At 34.6% G+C, this 14,793-nt stretch overlaps 1 protein-coding gene across 2 annotated transcripts in view; it reads left to right on the forward strand.

Annotated features, from left to right (window-relative positions):
• Nucleotides 1-216: 216 nt before the first annotated feature.
• The window catches only part of CDH18 (cadherin 18), a 280,274-nt gene continuing 265,697 nt past the window's right edge, over nucleotides 217-14,793 (forward strand). Inside the window, exon 1 of one of the 2 annotated variants that reach the window (XM_008071385.2) lies at nucleotides 217-521. In XM_008071385.2, coding sequence (XP_008069576.2) covers nucleotides 509-521 — 13 coding nt within the window. In that variant the 5' untranslated portion in view covers nucleotides 217-508. The remainder of the gene's footprint in view (nucleotides 522-14,793) is intronic. The other variant, XM_021719205.1, reaches the window with a different exon arrangement.

The following is a 14,793-nucleotide window of genomic DNA, read 5'->3' on the forward strand; positions in this document are numbered from 1 at the left end:
TAAATCAATTAGATCTTAAATTAGATCTCTTACACAAATCATAATGATGTCTGTGTTATTGCCAAGAGAAGAAAAACTGCAGAAAAATAAATGATTGGAGTAACACACAGGACAGAAGGCATCATAGTCAAACTAAGTATTAAATTATCCATAAGGAATGTTCAGGGAATGTGATGTGAGGTTGGAATATAATTGCATGCTAACTTATTCCATGTGTCTTTTACAGCTACACTCCAATTCTGACAAAGGTGATGGGTCTGTCAAGTATATCCTAACTGGAGAGGGTGCCGGGACTATATTTATCATTGATGATACCACTGGTGACATCCATTCAACGAAAAGCTTAGACAGAGAACAGAAGACCCACTACGTGCTTCATGCTCAGGCTATTGACCGACGGACAAACAAGCCTCTTGAGCCTGAATCTGAATTCATCATCAAGGTGCAAGACATCAATGACAATGCTCCAAAATTCACAGATGGACCGTACATTGTTACTGTGCCTGAAATGTCAGATATGGGTAAGAAAAGTCATTTTTATAGTTGAGCAATTAACATATTTTTGAAAAATCCAAGAGTCATTTATTGAAGACCAGTTTTTACTTGTGCATGTGGGAAGGGGGTGGTCTGAGAGATTTCAAAATATGTTATTACTTTTTGTGGTATTAATTGTTAAATAATATTGGGTCTAGCTATTATAATATTTATTGAAATTAATTCCTGAATGTGTAAGTGTAGATTACAGTTTTTATCTCAATGAGGGGGAAACCATTAAATGAAAAACACCTGCAATGCCTGCGTGGTTAACATGTTTCTTTGATCACGTAAAACCTTCAAATATGTTAAGAATACACCAAACATTCAATTTAATAGTTTACATAGAAGAAAGACTATCGAATTTCTGAAATTTTTGGCTACATGTATTTTGGATTTGCAGTTTGTGACCAAATTATAATAGCATTCATAACTGAAGTTATTGCTATATTAATCAATACAATTTTTCAGATATTTCTAAATATTTACATACTTTGTATTTTTTCAATATCCCTGGGAAATATTTTCTTCAATTTTTATTTCAATGATTTTAGGCAGTAAAAATGATTTTTGGTTACATGGACACATTTTAAAGTGATGTAGAAGTCCGGGCTTTAAGTGTGTTCTCCTCCTTCGCCTGTGCACATTGTACCCAAGAATGTGCCTGTGCACATTGTACAACTCTCTCAGTCTCTCCTTTCTGAGTCTTCAACGTTCTTTATGCTATATTCTTCTCTATGCCTTTGCAGTTCCTTAGTTTTGCTTCCACTTACAAGTGACAGCATCTGGTTTTTGGGTTTCCGTTCCTGTTACTTCATTTAGGCTGGTGGCCTCTAATTCCATTCAAGTTGCCGCAATAGGCATTATTTAATTCTTTTTCATGACTGAATAGCATTCCAGTACGTATACGTATGTGTGTGTATGTGTGTTATCCATATATACCATATTGTCATTAACCATTGATCAGTTCATGCACATTTATGTTGATTCCACATCTTTACAATTGCCAATTGTGCTGTGATAAACGTACGAGTACAAGTGTCTTTTTGGTATAATGATCTCTGTTCTGTTAAGTAGATATGAAGCAGTGGGATTGCTGGATAAAATGGAAGACCTACTTTTAGTTTTTGAGAAATTTCATACCCCTTTTCATGGAGGCTGTACTAGTTTACAATTCCGCCAACCTTGTATAAGCATATCCTTTTCACCACATCTAAGCCAATGTCTATTTCTTTGTGATTTTAAAAATAATGGCCATTCTAGTCGGTATAAGGTGATATCCAATTGTGGTTATAATGATGAGTGATGTTCAGCATTTTTAAAAATATGGTTTTCGGCCATTAGTGCATCTTCTATTGAGAGATGTCTGTGTCATTTGCCCACTTTTTTCTTTTTTTTTTAACTTTCTATTTCAAAGATGTGGGGTACAATTCAGATTCAGGTATACAAATGTTCATTATTCAGGAACTCTTTTTGATGAGGTGTGTCCCCCTCCTCTGGGAGTTTCCCACTATTGAAAATCCCCCTCCCCTGGCAATTTCCCACTACTGCCAATCTCTTTTTACGATATTAAGATAATTGTTCAAGGTCCACTTTTGAGTGAGAACATATCATACTCTGTTCTTTGTCTCTGTGATAGATCACTGACTAAATAGACTCTACATCCATCCAAGTTGCTGCACAGTCCATATGTTTGTCCTTTATGGCTGCATAATATTCCATTGTGTATATTTACCACATTTAAAAATTTTTTATTTTATTTTATTTTTTTGAGTTGGAGTCTCACTCTGTCACCCAGACTGGAGTGCAGTGGCTGCTCCCGGCCACTGCAGCCTCGACCTGCTGGGCTCCGGCAATCCCTCCGCCTCAGCCTTCCAAGTAGCTGAAACCACAGGCGCGTGCTACCATGCCTGACTAATTTTTGATTTGTTGTAGAGATGAGGTCTCGCCACGTTGCCCAGGCAAGTCTCGAAACCCATGGGCTCAGGCAATCCACTCACCTCGGCCTCCCAAAGTGCTGGGATTGCAGGCTGAGCCACCAAGCCCGGCCACATTTTTTTAACTTGTCCAGTTTCTATGGGCAGCACCGTTGGTTCTGTGTTTTGTTTTTGTTAATAGTGCAGCAATAAACATGTATGTGCAGGTATCATTTTTGTAGGATGATTTGAGTTCCTCTGGATAGATTCCCAGAGGGAGATTGCTGGGTTGTATGGAAGGTCAATTTTTAGTTCTTTCAGAAATTGCCATACTGTTTTCCAAGGAGATGGCACTTGTTTGCATTCCCACGAGCAGTGTAGAAGCATTCTTTTTTCTCCACCTCCTCGCCAGCATCTGTTGTTGTTGCTTTTATTAATGATGGACATTCTTACTGGGGTAAGGCAGTATCTCATTGTGGTTTGATTTGTATTTCTCTGATGATAAGTGAGGCTGAGCACTTTTTCATGTGTATGTTGGCTTCTCATTTCTCTTCTCTTGAGAAGTGTCTATTCATGTCTTTTGCCCCTTAATAGGGCTGTTTGTTTTTTTTTTCCTTTCGGCATGTTTGAGTTCCTTGTAGATACTGCATATCAGGCCTTTGTCAGATATACAGTTGGCAGATATTTTTTCCCATTCTGTGGACTGTCTCCTCACTCTCTTGATTATTTCTTTTGTTCTACAGAAGCTTCTCAGTTTCATAAGGTCCCACTTGTCTATCTTATCTGTAATGTCATGGGCATTTGGGGTTTTGATTAAGAATTGGTTGCCAATTCCGATTTCCATAAGGGTGTCTCCAGCATTTTCTAAGGTTCTTATGGTTTGGGATTTTACATTTAGGTCTTTGATCCATTTAGAGTTGATTTTTGCATATGGTGATAGTTAGGGGTCCTGTTTCAATCTTCTGCATGTGATCAGTCAGTTTTCCCAGCACTGTTTAATGAATTGATTCTCCTCTCCCCAGTGGTTGTTATTGGAGGCTTTGTCAAAGTTGTGCTGGAAGTTCTAGCTAGAGAAATTAGACAAGAGAAGGAAATCAGGGTATCCAAACAGGAAAAGAGGAAGTCAAGTTACCCATCTTTGCTGCTGATATGACCTCATACCTTGAAAATCCAAGATAATCTGTTAAGAACCTGCCTGCACTGATAAAAGACTTTGACAAAGTCTCAGGGTGCAAAATAAATGTGCAAAAGATAGTCAAATTTTTATATACCAACAACAAGCAGGCGGAGAACCAAATAAAAGGCACAATCCCACTCACAATTGCCACAAAAAAAAATGAAATACCTTGGCATCTTCCTAATCAGAGAAGTGAAAAATCTTTACAATGAAAACTACAAAACACTGCTCGATAAATCCAAGAAAGCACAAACAAATGGAAAAATATTCCATGCTCATGGATAGTAATAATCAACATTATTAAGATGTCCATCCTGCTAAAGGCAATCTACAGATTCAATGCAATACCCATTAAATTACCGACATCATTCTTCTCAGACCCGGAAATGACTACAGAAATTCATATGGAAACATAAACAACCACGAATAGCCAAAACAATTCTTAGTAAAAGAAACAAAGCAAGTGGTATCACACGTTCAGACGTCAAACTTTACTAAAAGGCTACAATAATCAAAACAGCCAGGTATTGGTACAAGAATAGGCATACAGACCAATGGAACAGGATAGAGATTCAGAAACAAAACCTCAATTTCTCAACGAACTCATCCTTGACAATGATCGCTTTTCAATGGGTTATTTGTTTTTTTCTTACTGATTTGTTTCAATTATTTGCTGATTCTGGATATTCGTCCTTTGCCAGATGTAGTTTGTGAATATCTTCTCCTTTTGATTATTTCTTTTTTTCTGTGCAGAAGTTTTTATTGTTGTTTAATTAAGCACAATTTATTTATTTTTGTTTTTGTTGCATTTGTTTTTGAAATTTTAACTAGACATTTTTTTGGCTAGGCCAATGTCCAGAAGAATTTTTCTTGTGTTTTCTTCTAGAATATTTATGGTTTCAAATCTCACTTTTAAGTCTTTATCTTGAGTTAATGTTTGTATATGAGTAGAGAGAGAGATAAAGTTTCATTTTTTCTACATGTAGCTATTCAGTTTACCTGCACAATGTGTTGAATAGGGTGTCCTTTCCTCAGAGTATGTTTTTGTCTGCTTTGTTGAAAATCGGTCGGTTGTAGGTATTTGGATTTATTTGCTGATTCTCTATTCTGTACCATTGGTTCATGTGTCTGTTCTTGTACCAGTACCATGTTGTTCTGCTAGTATAATTATAGTGAAAGTATAATTTAGTATAGCCTTATATTGTAATTTTAAATCAGGTAATGTGATGACTCCAGCTTTGTACTTTTTGCTTAAGATTGCTTTGGCTATTCTGACTTTTTGTTGTTGTTGTTGTTGTTGTTGTTGTTGTTGCAAAAGACTTTTAGAATCTTTTCAAATAATTCTGTGAATAATGACATTGATAGTTTGATAGAGATTGCATTAAATCAGTAGATTACTTTGGGTCATAAGATTATTTTAACAATGTTGATTCTTCCAATCCATGAGGATGGGTTGTTTTCCATTTGTTTACATCATCTACAATGATTATCATCAGTATTTTGTAGTTCTCCTTATATAGATTGTTCACTTCCTTGGTTAAGTATATTCCTAGGTATTTTAGCTGTTTGGTAGCTATCATAAATTGAATTGCATTCTTGATTTGATTTGCATTTTGGTTGTTATTAGGTATATAGCAGTGCTACTGATTTGTGTGTGGTGACTTTGTATCCTGAGGATTTACTGAATTCATGCATGCAGTTCAGGAGTCTTTTGGAAGTCTTTAGTATTCTCTAGGTATAATATCATATCAACATCATGCAAAGATAATTTGATTTATTCTCTCCCAATTTGGATACCGTTTATTAAATTTTTTTTCTCTTGCCTGATTCTGACTAGGACTCCTGTTAACTTTTTTGGATACCATTTTAAAGATATGTAAACTGGCATAGAGTATTTAAATCACTTTCCCAAATTCATATCACGAAATTAGCCAGAAAGGAATTACTCCAGGTTCCTCTGCATGCAAAGCCTACACTGCAGTTGAAACATTATCATCCAAATCTTGACTCACTCTAATGATCTGGAGTTTTTCTACCACTCACGAGTTTTTTTTTTTTTTTTTTTTTGGTGTAGTCATTGTATTTCATTTTATGTTTATTTTTATCTCATATAGTAATTTCTTAAATGTCATTAAAGTAAAGTTTAGCTATTATAATACAGTTTTTATTATCTGTATGAGATTCTAAGCTTTGTAACACATTTTTTGAGTAAAGATTTTATAGATTTAATTTTACTGCATATATATGATTATTATTTTAAAATAAGGCTATTATAGTCACTAATGAAATCACTCTGTGAATTAGAATATTGACATACATTTAAAAATAAAAGATAGTGGCACTTCTCTTTACAATTCCAGAATTCCAGCTCATTTCCGTTCCCCTTTACTAAGCAGGTAGCTCTTGCAGCTGTTGTTGGACAAGGTGAGAAAGAAAGATTAAGATCTCCATGCTAGAGTCTTAGAGTAGAAAGCAATTCCCAAGCTGGTTCCCTGTGGACAATAGTAGAACACAGGGACCAGCTCAAGGAGCCTTGGGACAGGCCCAGAATAACGTCAGGCTTATTGGTCTCCAAGGAAAGTTCAGAGAGAATTAAAGTGTTCAGCACTGTAACAGTGATGACCTGGTGAGTAAGAGTTTGCAAAGAAATCCAAGAAACATCTGCTATATTAAGGGTCTGACAATTACAGTAAAGGCCATGGATTGAGGACTTGGGGACAAATTTAAACATGTCAAAGTCCTCAACTGGGGCTTGGAAAGAAGAATGGGAAAAAGAAAAAGTTAATATTCTTAAATTATCTCACCAAGATGAATACAGTTGAGGGACAAAAATTTGATATTTGAGAGTAATAGAGAAAAAGGACAAGACATAGTAAGTTGTAAGTTTTTGTACTACTATAGTTTCAGGGACAATTCTATTGAAAGAGTAATCTTATGAAAAGTCACAGTGTGACTAGTAGAAATTTTATTTTATTATTGTGTGTATGTGTGTTCATCAACTTGGTATGGTGAAAAAACTGATGCAGAAAGATCTTCATTACAGAATAAAATACATATTGCAATATGAATGTATAGAAGATTATATGAAAGTGACTGGAGAGAGGAAATTGATCTATACTGTATAATCAAGAATGGGTGGTATTTATACTAACGCTGATTTTAGAAATAAAAAACTAATGATACTGCCAGGAAAAATCAACAAACAATGGGGAGGGAGCCTGCTGTTTCTGTAAAAATGTTTTACTGGAACACAGCCACAATCACTCATTTGAAGATTGTCTAAGGTAGTTTGGGCACTGCTATGACAGAGTTGGATATTTGGGATGAAAGCTATATGACTGGTTTAGAATGACTAAAATGTTTACTATGTTACCTTTTATTAAACATATTTGTCAATCTTCATTGTAACAGATTATAGTGAGTGAGACTGGAGATAAGGAAATGATTATTGAATAGTGTTATAATCCTGATAGACAGGGTATCTGCTGATCTATAGCAGTCAGTGTTCTGCCAGCTCTGTTAGACTATATACATGGACACAGAAGTATGGGATTTGTTACGAATACAGGGAATCATTCTTGCTCCCTTGTGTTGAAGTGATTAGATACCTAATGACCTGCCTTCCCTTTTGTGTTACTATGAGTATTCTGCTTTGTTGGAGAATTGGGATTTGTTGCAGAAAATGCATACACACACAGGAAATATCTGAAGGAAATACACACATAAACACACACACACACACTGTTGAAGGTGGTGACTTCTAAAACATATGTTGTGACTTTATCAGGTATGAAAAATACATTTTTCTTTAAAAATATACATATACTATTTAGAAAATGATAATAAAGGTGAAATCTAAAACTGTGATAACAAAAAAGCATTTTTATAACATTGAAAATTTAAAGGTATACTGGTTTATAACATCAAAGCTTAATAATAAGCTGGGTAAGTGACACATTTTTCTTAATATATGACACCTGATAAAATCATTTTTACCATATACTCATTCATTGTGTTTTGAATCATCTGATCATTTAGAACAAATCTCCTCTTATATCTACCCAATTTTCTGAAAGAGAGAGTTGAAGGCATTTTTATCTGCTGAGAGCTGTGATAGTGGCTAGTAATAAAATGGTAAATAAAACAAGACCACTATCTTTTAGCAAACTGCAGACATATAAACAGAAGATTTCAATATGGTGTCTGATAAGCACCAAAATAGAGGAACTATATATTTGAATGGGGAGCCCAGCTTGTGGAATAAAGAAGATGCCTTTGATGAATCTGAGATAATGCATAAGGTTTCATCAGTTCGACAAGGAAAAAAAGGGATTTCACTTAGAGAATACAATGATGAAAAATTATCTTTTCTTCCTGGTGGGTTTATAGTCCAGTTAAAAGAGAAAGTGTGTGTGTGGTGGGGTGAGGTTGGAGAGGGTGGAATAAACAGGAATAGCATGCAAATGATAGATTCTCTATACAACTTTGCAAAATATGTTATACGAATACAGAGAAGGCAGCACCAGAGACTTCCTGGGCATGAAAAAAAATTTATCAGATTATTGTTTCTTGCATCTCTTTCTAGATAATGGCCATTTGCCACTCCGAGTAATTGCAGTGTGCTATATTGTCTGTGAGAAAGGCATAATGTGATTGTATATTTCATGTCAGAGGGAAATAGAAGATAATGGCATGGGTATTCTGGATGATTTAATGAAAGAGCATGCAAAATAAACAAGTGTTGTTTAAAGCACAGTTTAATATAAGGTTTTTATTTATCCTTTTAATTTACCCAATAAAATTCCAACAATTTTCTAGGAAATTATATTCTTCTAGGGATGTCTTTTTCAACCTTCCCACTGTTGACATTTTGGATTGGATAATTATTTGTTGTGGGAACTGCCCTGAGCACTATAGGATGTTTAACAGCGTCCCTGGCCTGTACTCAACAGATTCCAGTAGTATCCTTCATGTTACCACCAAAATGTGATGTTTCCAGATGTTGCCATTTTCCTCTGGGGAAAAAAATTGCTCTCAGTTGAGAACCACTGCCCTAGGGAACATGTAAGATAAAGAAACTTAAAAACATCAAAGTAGAAACATAAATTCAAGAATATATTTGTTAAATCTATAGTCACTTTTTTTTTTTTTTTTTGAGTTGGAGTCTCACTCTGTCGCCCAGACTGGAGTGCAGTGGCCACTCCCGGCCACCGCAACCTCGACCTGCTGGGCTCCGGCGATCCTTCCACCTCAGCCTTCCAAGTAGCTGGAACTACAGGCGCGCACTACCACGCCCGGCTAATTTTTGATTTATTGTAGAGATGAGGTCTCGTTGCACAGGCGGGTCTTGAACCCGCCGGCTGAGGCAATCCACTCACCACAGCCTCCCAAAGCGCTGGGATTACAGGCTGAGCCACCGAGCCCGGCTTATAGTCACTTTTAAAGAGAATTTTATGGTGGTAGAATATTCATGTCATATAGAATATAACAAACATATGGTCTATCTAGCTAGGTAAGTAATAGGAGTGCTTCAATAATTGCTATCTTCAAATACACACTATTAAAAAAACACTAAAGAAAACCATTGAATGAAAAAAGATTTTTTGTGTCTAGAAAGAAGAGTGATAGTGTGGCTACTTAAGAGTCTTTCATTTTTAAAATAAAATCTGTGTGTTGTACAGTCCTCTTTTAGAAGATCACTTGAATTATGTGGTGTGCCTAGCAAGTTACTGACTGTTTTATATATTTTATTTAAGCACGCCTATTATTCACCTAGATAGATAGAACATATGTTTGTTGTGCTGTATATGACATTCTAATATTATAAAATCTCTTTAAAAGTGACTATATAATTAGCAAATATACTCTGTAATTCATATTCCTACTTTGATATTTTAAAATTCCTCTATCTTACATGTTCCCTAGGGCAGTGTTTTCAACTGAGAGCAATTTTTCCACACCCCAAAGGGCATTTGGTAACATCTAGAGACAAACACATGCATATACATCAATACATACATGTACACACATATATGTATACATACATATATAATATATGCATATACACTATCTAAATATTTAATAAGTTCAACAGAGTGGACACAGATGAATATAGTGACATTATAATCTTATTAGGGCAAATAATATTTAGGGCAATATCGTAGATTGGCCCATAAAAGACTTGTACACATTTGATCAATGCATTTGAGATTTTTTATTGTCCTTTAGTCAGTGATAGGCATTATTATGTCAGTCTTGATGATCTTTGCCATCATCTATCAATTATTTTATGGAAGTACTTATTTATTTTTTTCTGTAAGTGTATTATATGTTCAAGTTTCTCAGAACTGAAAATTAAGATAACAAGATGATAAGTTAATGCTACTGGTTATAACAGCACAAAGAGGATAATAACCATGAGATAAAATTCCACCTGCTTTTGAGTCAGTGGACAAGTGAATGTGTGGCATTATGGAAATAAATATAGGATTAATAAAATTGTATTTGTAAAAGGTTTTACAATTCTTACATAAAAAGAACATCAAAATTGATTAAGAAATTTAACAATATTGCATATATATCATAAACAAAAAAAGGTGATAAAGGTTTGTGGGTCGTGTGTATTGATATATTCACTTTATTTAAAACAAAAAAAATCATTTTGGCTCTTCTATTTTTATGGAAACATCTTCACGTTTCTGCAATTACAGTATTTCTTTCACCCAGAATCAAGATATTTTAGTATAAACTTACATTTGTTTCTATTGCAGTCATTCTACTTTTTAAAAGTATTTTAATTCTAGAAATTGTTTCAAAGAAAATCATAATGGATCACAATTCAATTTGGCTGAAAATAAGCTTCACATTCTCTTTCTTCTTCAAATGAACATTTTTGTATGAAAATTGTAAATGATTATCTCTTCTATACATGAGTAAAATTTACCTATCATTAAATGTATTTTACAACATTTAACCGATTATAACTGGCCACAGAAATAATGCTTTTTAATTCAAGGGAGAGAAAAAAATTATATATATCAAAATTGTGAGTATATATTTAATTAACTTTAGGTTAATGGAACACTTAGTCTCATTTTTTTGCAGATAGAGAAGAGATGATATTTTAGTGTATGACCCTTAAAAATCATAAGACCTCCTTAGAGAGATAGTGAAACATCTCTAATCTTTGTCATGTCTTTTTTTTTTCTTTCCAGTCCCTAATGCCTCAGGCCCCTTTTATTTGCAGCTGTGTTCCTTGTTGCAGAGCAACAAGAAGAGACACCAGCTGTGCTGACTTGACTGAACTCCTTGTTGAAGCACTGATTTAGTTCTGCGGAAACATCTTGGGAGCTTTACTCTGGACACCTGCCAGGATTCTAGTAGTCATTTAAAAAGCATTGCCCTGGGGCCTAATCTTCAGAGTGGTATCATTTCAATGCAATACGGCTGGCATGCCAAGGCACTACAATTCTTCATGGTATATTGGAGTGCACATGTGGAGATACATTGAGCAACTGCTGAATCATAAATTGGATAAAAGTTTCCAAGTTTCATAACGTTCCTCCTCTTTCTCCTCATAACTTTTCTTTCTGTGTCAGTTAGCTTTTCCTTTGTAACAAATCTACCCATTCTTGAGTGTGTCAAAGCAATATCTATATTGTTTGCTCACAATTCTGTGGACCGGGCTGCTCTTCTACCAAGGTCATATTTTGGGCTGCAGTCATCTGGTGGCTTTCCCAGTACAGGTTCCTCCCTCACATGAGGTAATGGTGGTTAGTAGCTGTTTTTTTCTGGGGCCAGCTGGGTTGTTTGTCTCTGATAAGTGATCTCGCATATTTCTGTAGATGAGGCTAACTGCTTCAAGTGCATTCTTAGGGGCAGTAGCTAAAGAGAGTGAGAGCAGAAGTTTCAAGTATTTTGGAGGAGGAGTCTCAGAAGTTCTCCTTCTTCACTTTTGCAGCATTCTTTTATTGTGACCCTTCACTTGAAACTACAGATTGTAAATATTTATTGAATAAATATATAACTATTTCCACCTACAATTATGTGTGGAGGGAAGATTCTGTAGAAGTACAGCCTGCCTGTTTTTGGAACATAATTGTTCCAATATCTGGTTAAAATTCATGATTGCTTCACTGGATAGTGTTTCATATTATTTTTATATAGTTATCTTTGTTGTTGTAAATTTTAGAAAAACAAAATAAACCAATTTAGTTTCTTACTTTTATTTAATAATTGATATGATTCACTTTATCTCATTTTATGTTACAGTTGATTCCTTAGTAATTCCATTTGCTTTATAATAAGAAAATAGACTAGACTTGTTTTATAATAATACTGGTCCATTCACAATAGAAAACACTTGATTAGGGGAGAGATACATATTTCTGCATAAATTAGCTCTAATTCACACAAATTAAATCTGCACATCATGTTTTAAAAATGTGAGACCTCGACCCGGTGCGGTGGCTCAAGCCAGTAATCCCAGCACTTCGGGAAGCTGAAGTGAGAGGATTACCTGAGCCCAGGGGCTTCGGATAAGCCTGGGCAACTTGGTGAAACTTCGTTTCCACATTATATCAAAAAATTAGTGGAGCATGGTAGCGCGGGCCCATAGATCCGGCTACTTGGAAGGCTCAGGCAGAAGGATCACTTGAGCCTAGCAGGTTGACACTGGGGTGGACTTGAATGTGCCACTGACTGCACTCTAGCCTGGACTACAGAGTGAGACCCTGACTCAAAATAAAAATATGATACCTCAAAAATGATTTTCATGTGTATATCCCTCAGTGTAGAAAATCAATGCACACATGCACATAAATGCAAATCAGTCAGAAATTTCTGGCAGTTTTAGAAGATTATGTGCAGACAATTCTAAAAAATGTAAGAGTTGAAATTCTCACAGTGGCCAACGGAACATTCAGGTGTATAATTTGACCTTGAAACTTAATACTTCTCTTGATGAATAGAATGTCTGTTTTGTCAATAAACATAACTTAGAATTTTTACTACAAGTGACCCTGACTTATTATTTGACTACCTACCACCTTTAATTATAAATTACTTTGAAATTATTTAATATTACACTGATATGTAAATCCTTTTAAAAGTATATATTTTTAAATATCAGTATCATGTGCACATAACAAACTATTTCAAACAAAACAGAAAATAAATATGTAAAAAATGAATAAAGGACAACACATATTTTCAAAGAATTTGGGAGCTATTGCTCTATGTAATATTTTCTTATATTTATCATATAAAATAATTGATATTAATTTTGTTATTAAAGTTATTCATATTTATTACAAAAATGCATTGGTATGTCATATAAATACATCCTAATAATAACTAATTTTTTATTGTTGTTTCTTTCTTTATTACTGAGGAAAAAGAATAAAACCAAAAGTCTCAAAATAGATACCATTACTCAGTGATCAATGAAAATATTAGTCTATGATATTGCTCCTATATTTTAATAAATTATATAAATTTAAATTAGACAATTTAAAAATTATACTTTTTTAAAAAGCATGAAATCATTATATTAGAGAATATACTGCTGAAATTTTATTCAAAAAACCCAGATGTGCATTAATCACCCTCACTTTTAGTTGAACTTGATTTCTAATTCTGTTTTGAATGTCCATTTCAAAATTTATTTTGGGGAGCAAAATTTTAGATATATTTTTCTTTTTTTGCCCATTTGCTAGGAATCAGGTATAGAGTGAATACTCAGTGAACAAGACTAGAGAGAATGTTCAACGTCAGCTACAGGGAGTAGACCTAGTCATTATGTGTAAAGTGAAAGTACCAAGATCATACACAAGAAAATTGACAGCAACCAACAATAGAATGAAGGCACGGTGATCAGGTGCAGAGAAAGTCGTAGTAAACAGGTACAGAGTGCACAGTGCTCAGATATAAATGGAAAACATTGCAGCCAGGTATCACTAGAAGGTACAGTGGTCAGGAGTAGACAGTAGGCAAAGTAATCAAGTACAGAGAGAGAGGTTCAGTCTCGGGTATAGAGAGAAGACTCAGCAATTAGATGCGGAACGAATGCACAGTGATCAGGTGTGGACAAAGTCCCAGTGATCAGGTAGAGCATGAATGCACCATGGTCAGGTACTGTGAGAAAGCATAGCAATTTTATTTAAAGGAAACACTGTGGTAAGGCAGAGAATGAAGGCACGTCACATAGAGAGAAGGCACAGTAAGGAAGAGGACTGTCAGTGCCCCAGTGGTTCCCTGCCGCTTTCCACCAAACTTCGTTTTTCCTGCTGGTTTTCGGTGGTCAGTCCTTAATGATCATAGCTTAATTCTCTCTATTTTAATTACATATCTTCCTGAGATACATTTAGTTTCTCTCAGTCAGTTTCATTTCTCACTTTAATATTTAGGAAAATTTTCTTGCTTTCATACCCTGGCAACGAGAGAACTCTGTGTAGTACAGTTTTGTCCTTTTTTTTTTTTTTTTTTTTTTTTTTTGCCCAAACTAAATGGCCTCTTCTGATGCTGTGCCACACTAAAATACCATGTACTGTTATACGTTATGCTTTTTCAGAAAAGAGATGCCGCCCTTTAAGTTTATCGCAGTATTGCACGTAAATACCAAAAAAAAAAAAAAAAAAACCCAACACCCACAAACAAATAAGCAAAAATGATTGTTTTTGCTGTACGCAGCTGTTTGTGGTAATTTGTTATGCAGTAATAGAAAACTAAATAAGAAACTAGAAAAATCTAAATATGCATCAGTAAGCAATGAGGCATATAATGTAACTATCAGAATTATATGAAATGTATAGTCTTCATTATATAATATGTCATATAATATAAATAATATATTTGAAGGTCAATAATTTACTAGAATGTTACTCTGTAATGATCCTTCTGGGTAATTTCTCCTCCACATGGGATGCTGAATATAATTTTAATTGCTACTTCACTACTGGATTTTGAATTCTTGAATTGCATCTTAGTATAATTTTTTCTGGTTCATCATTTTAGGCCCTTATCCAGGGAATCAATTACATGCATGTATGTGTTACTCACTTATGTTTAACAACTATCATGTATACTCACATCTTGAGTATTTGCATATTTAAAAATTATTTCAATTCTATCCACCCATTAAATTACCTAAATTTCAAAAACATATTA

Source organism: Carlito syrichta, unplaced genomic scaffold, assembly GCF_000164805.1.
Source record: "Carlito syrichta isolate Samal-C Ts95f unplaced genomic scaffold, Tarsius_syrichta-2.0.1 Scaffold314304, whole genome shotgun sequence".
Taxonomy (NCBI): Eukaryota; Metazoa; Chordata; class Mammalia; order Primates; family Tarsiidae; genus Carlito; species Carlito syrichta.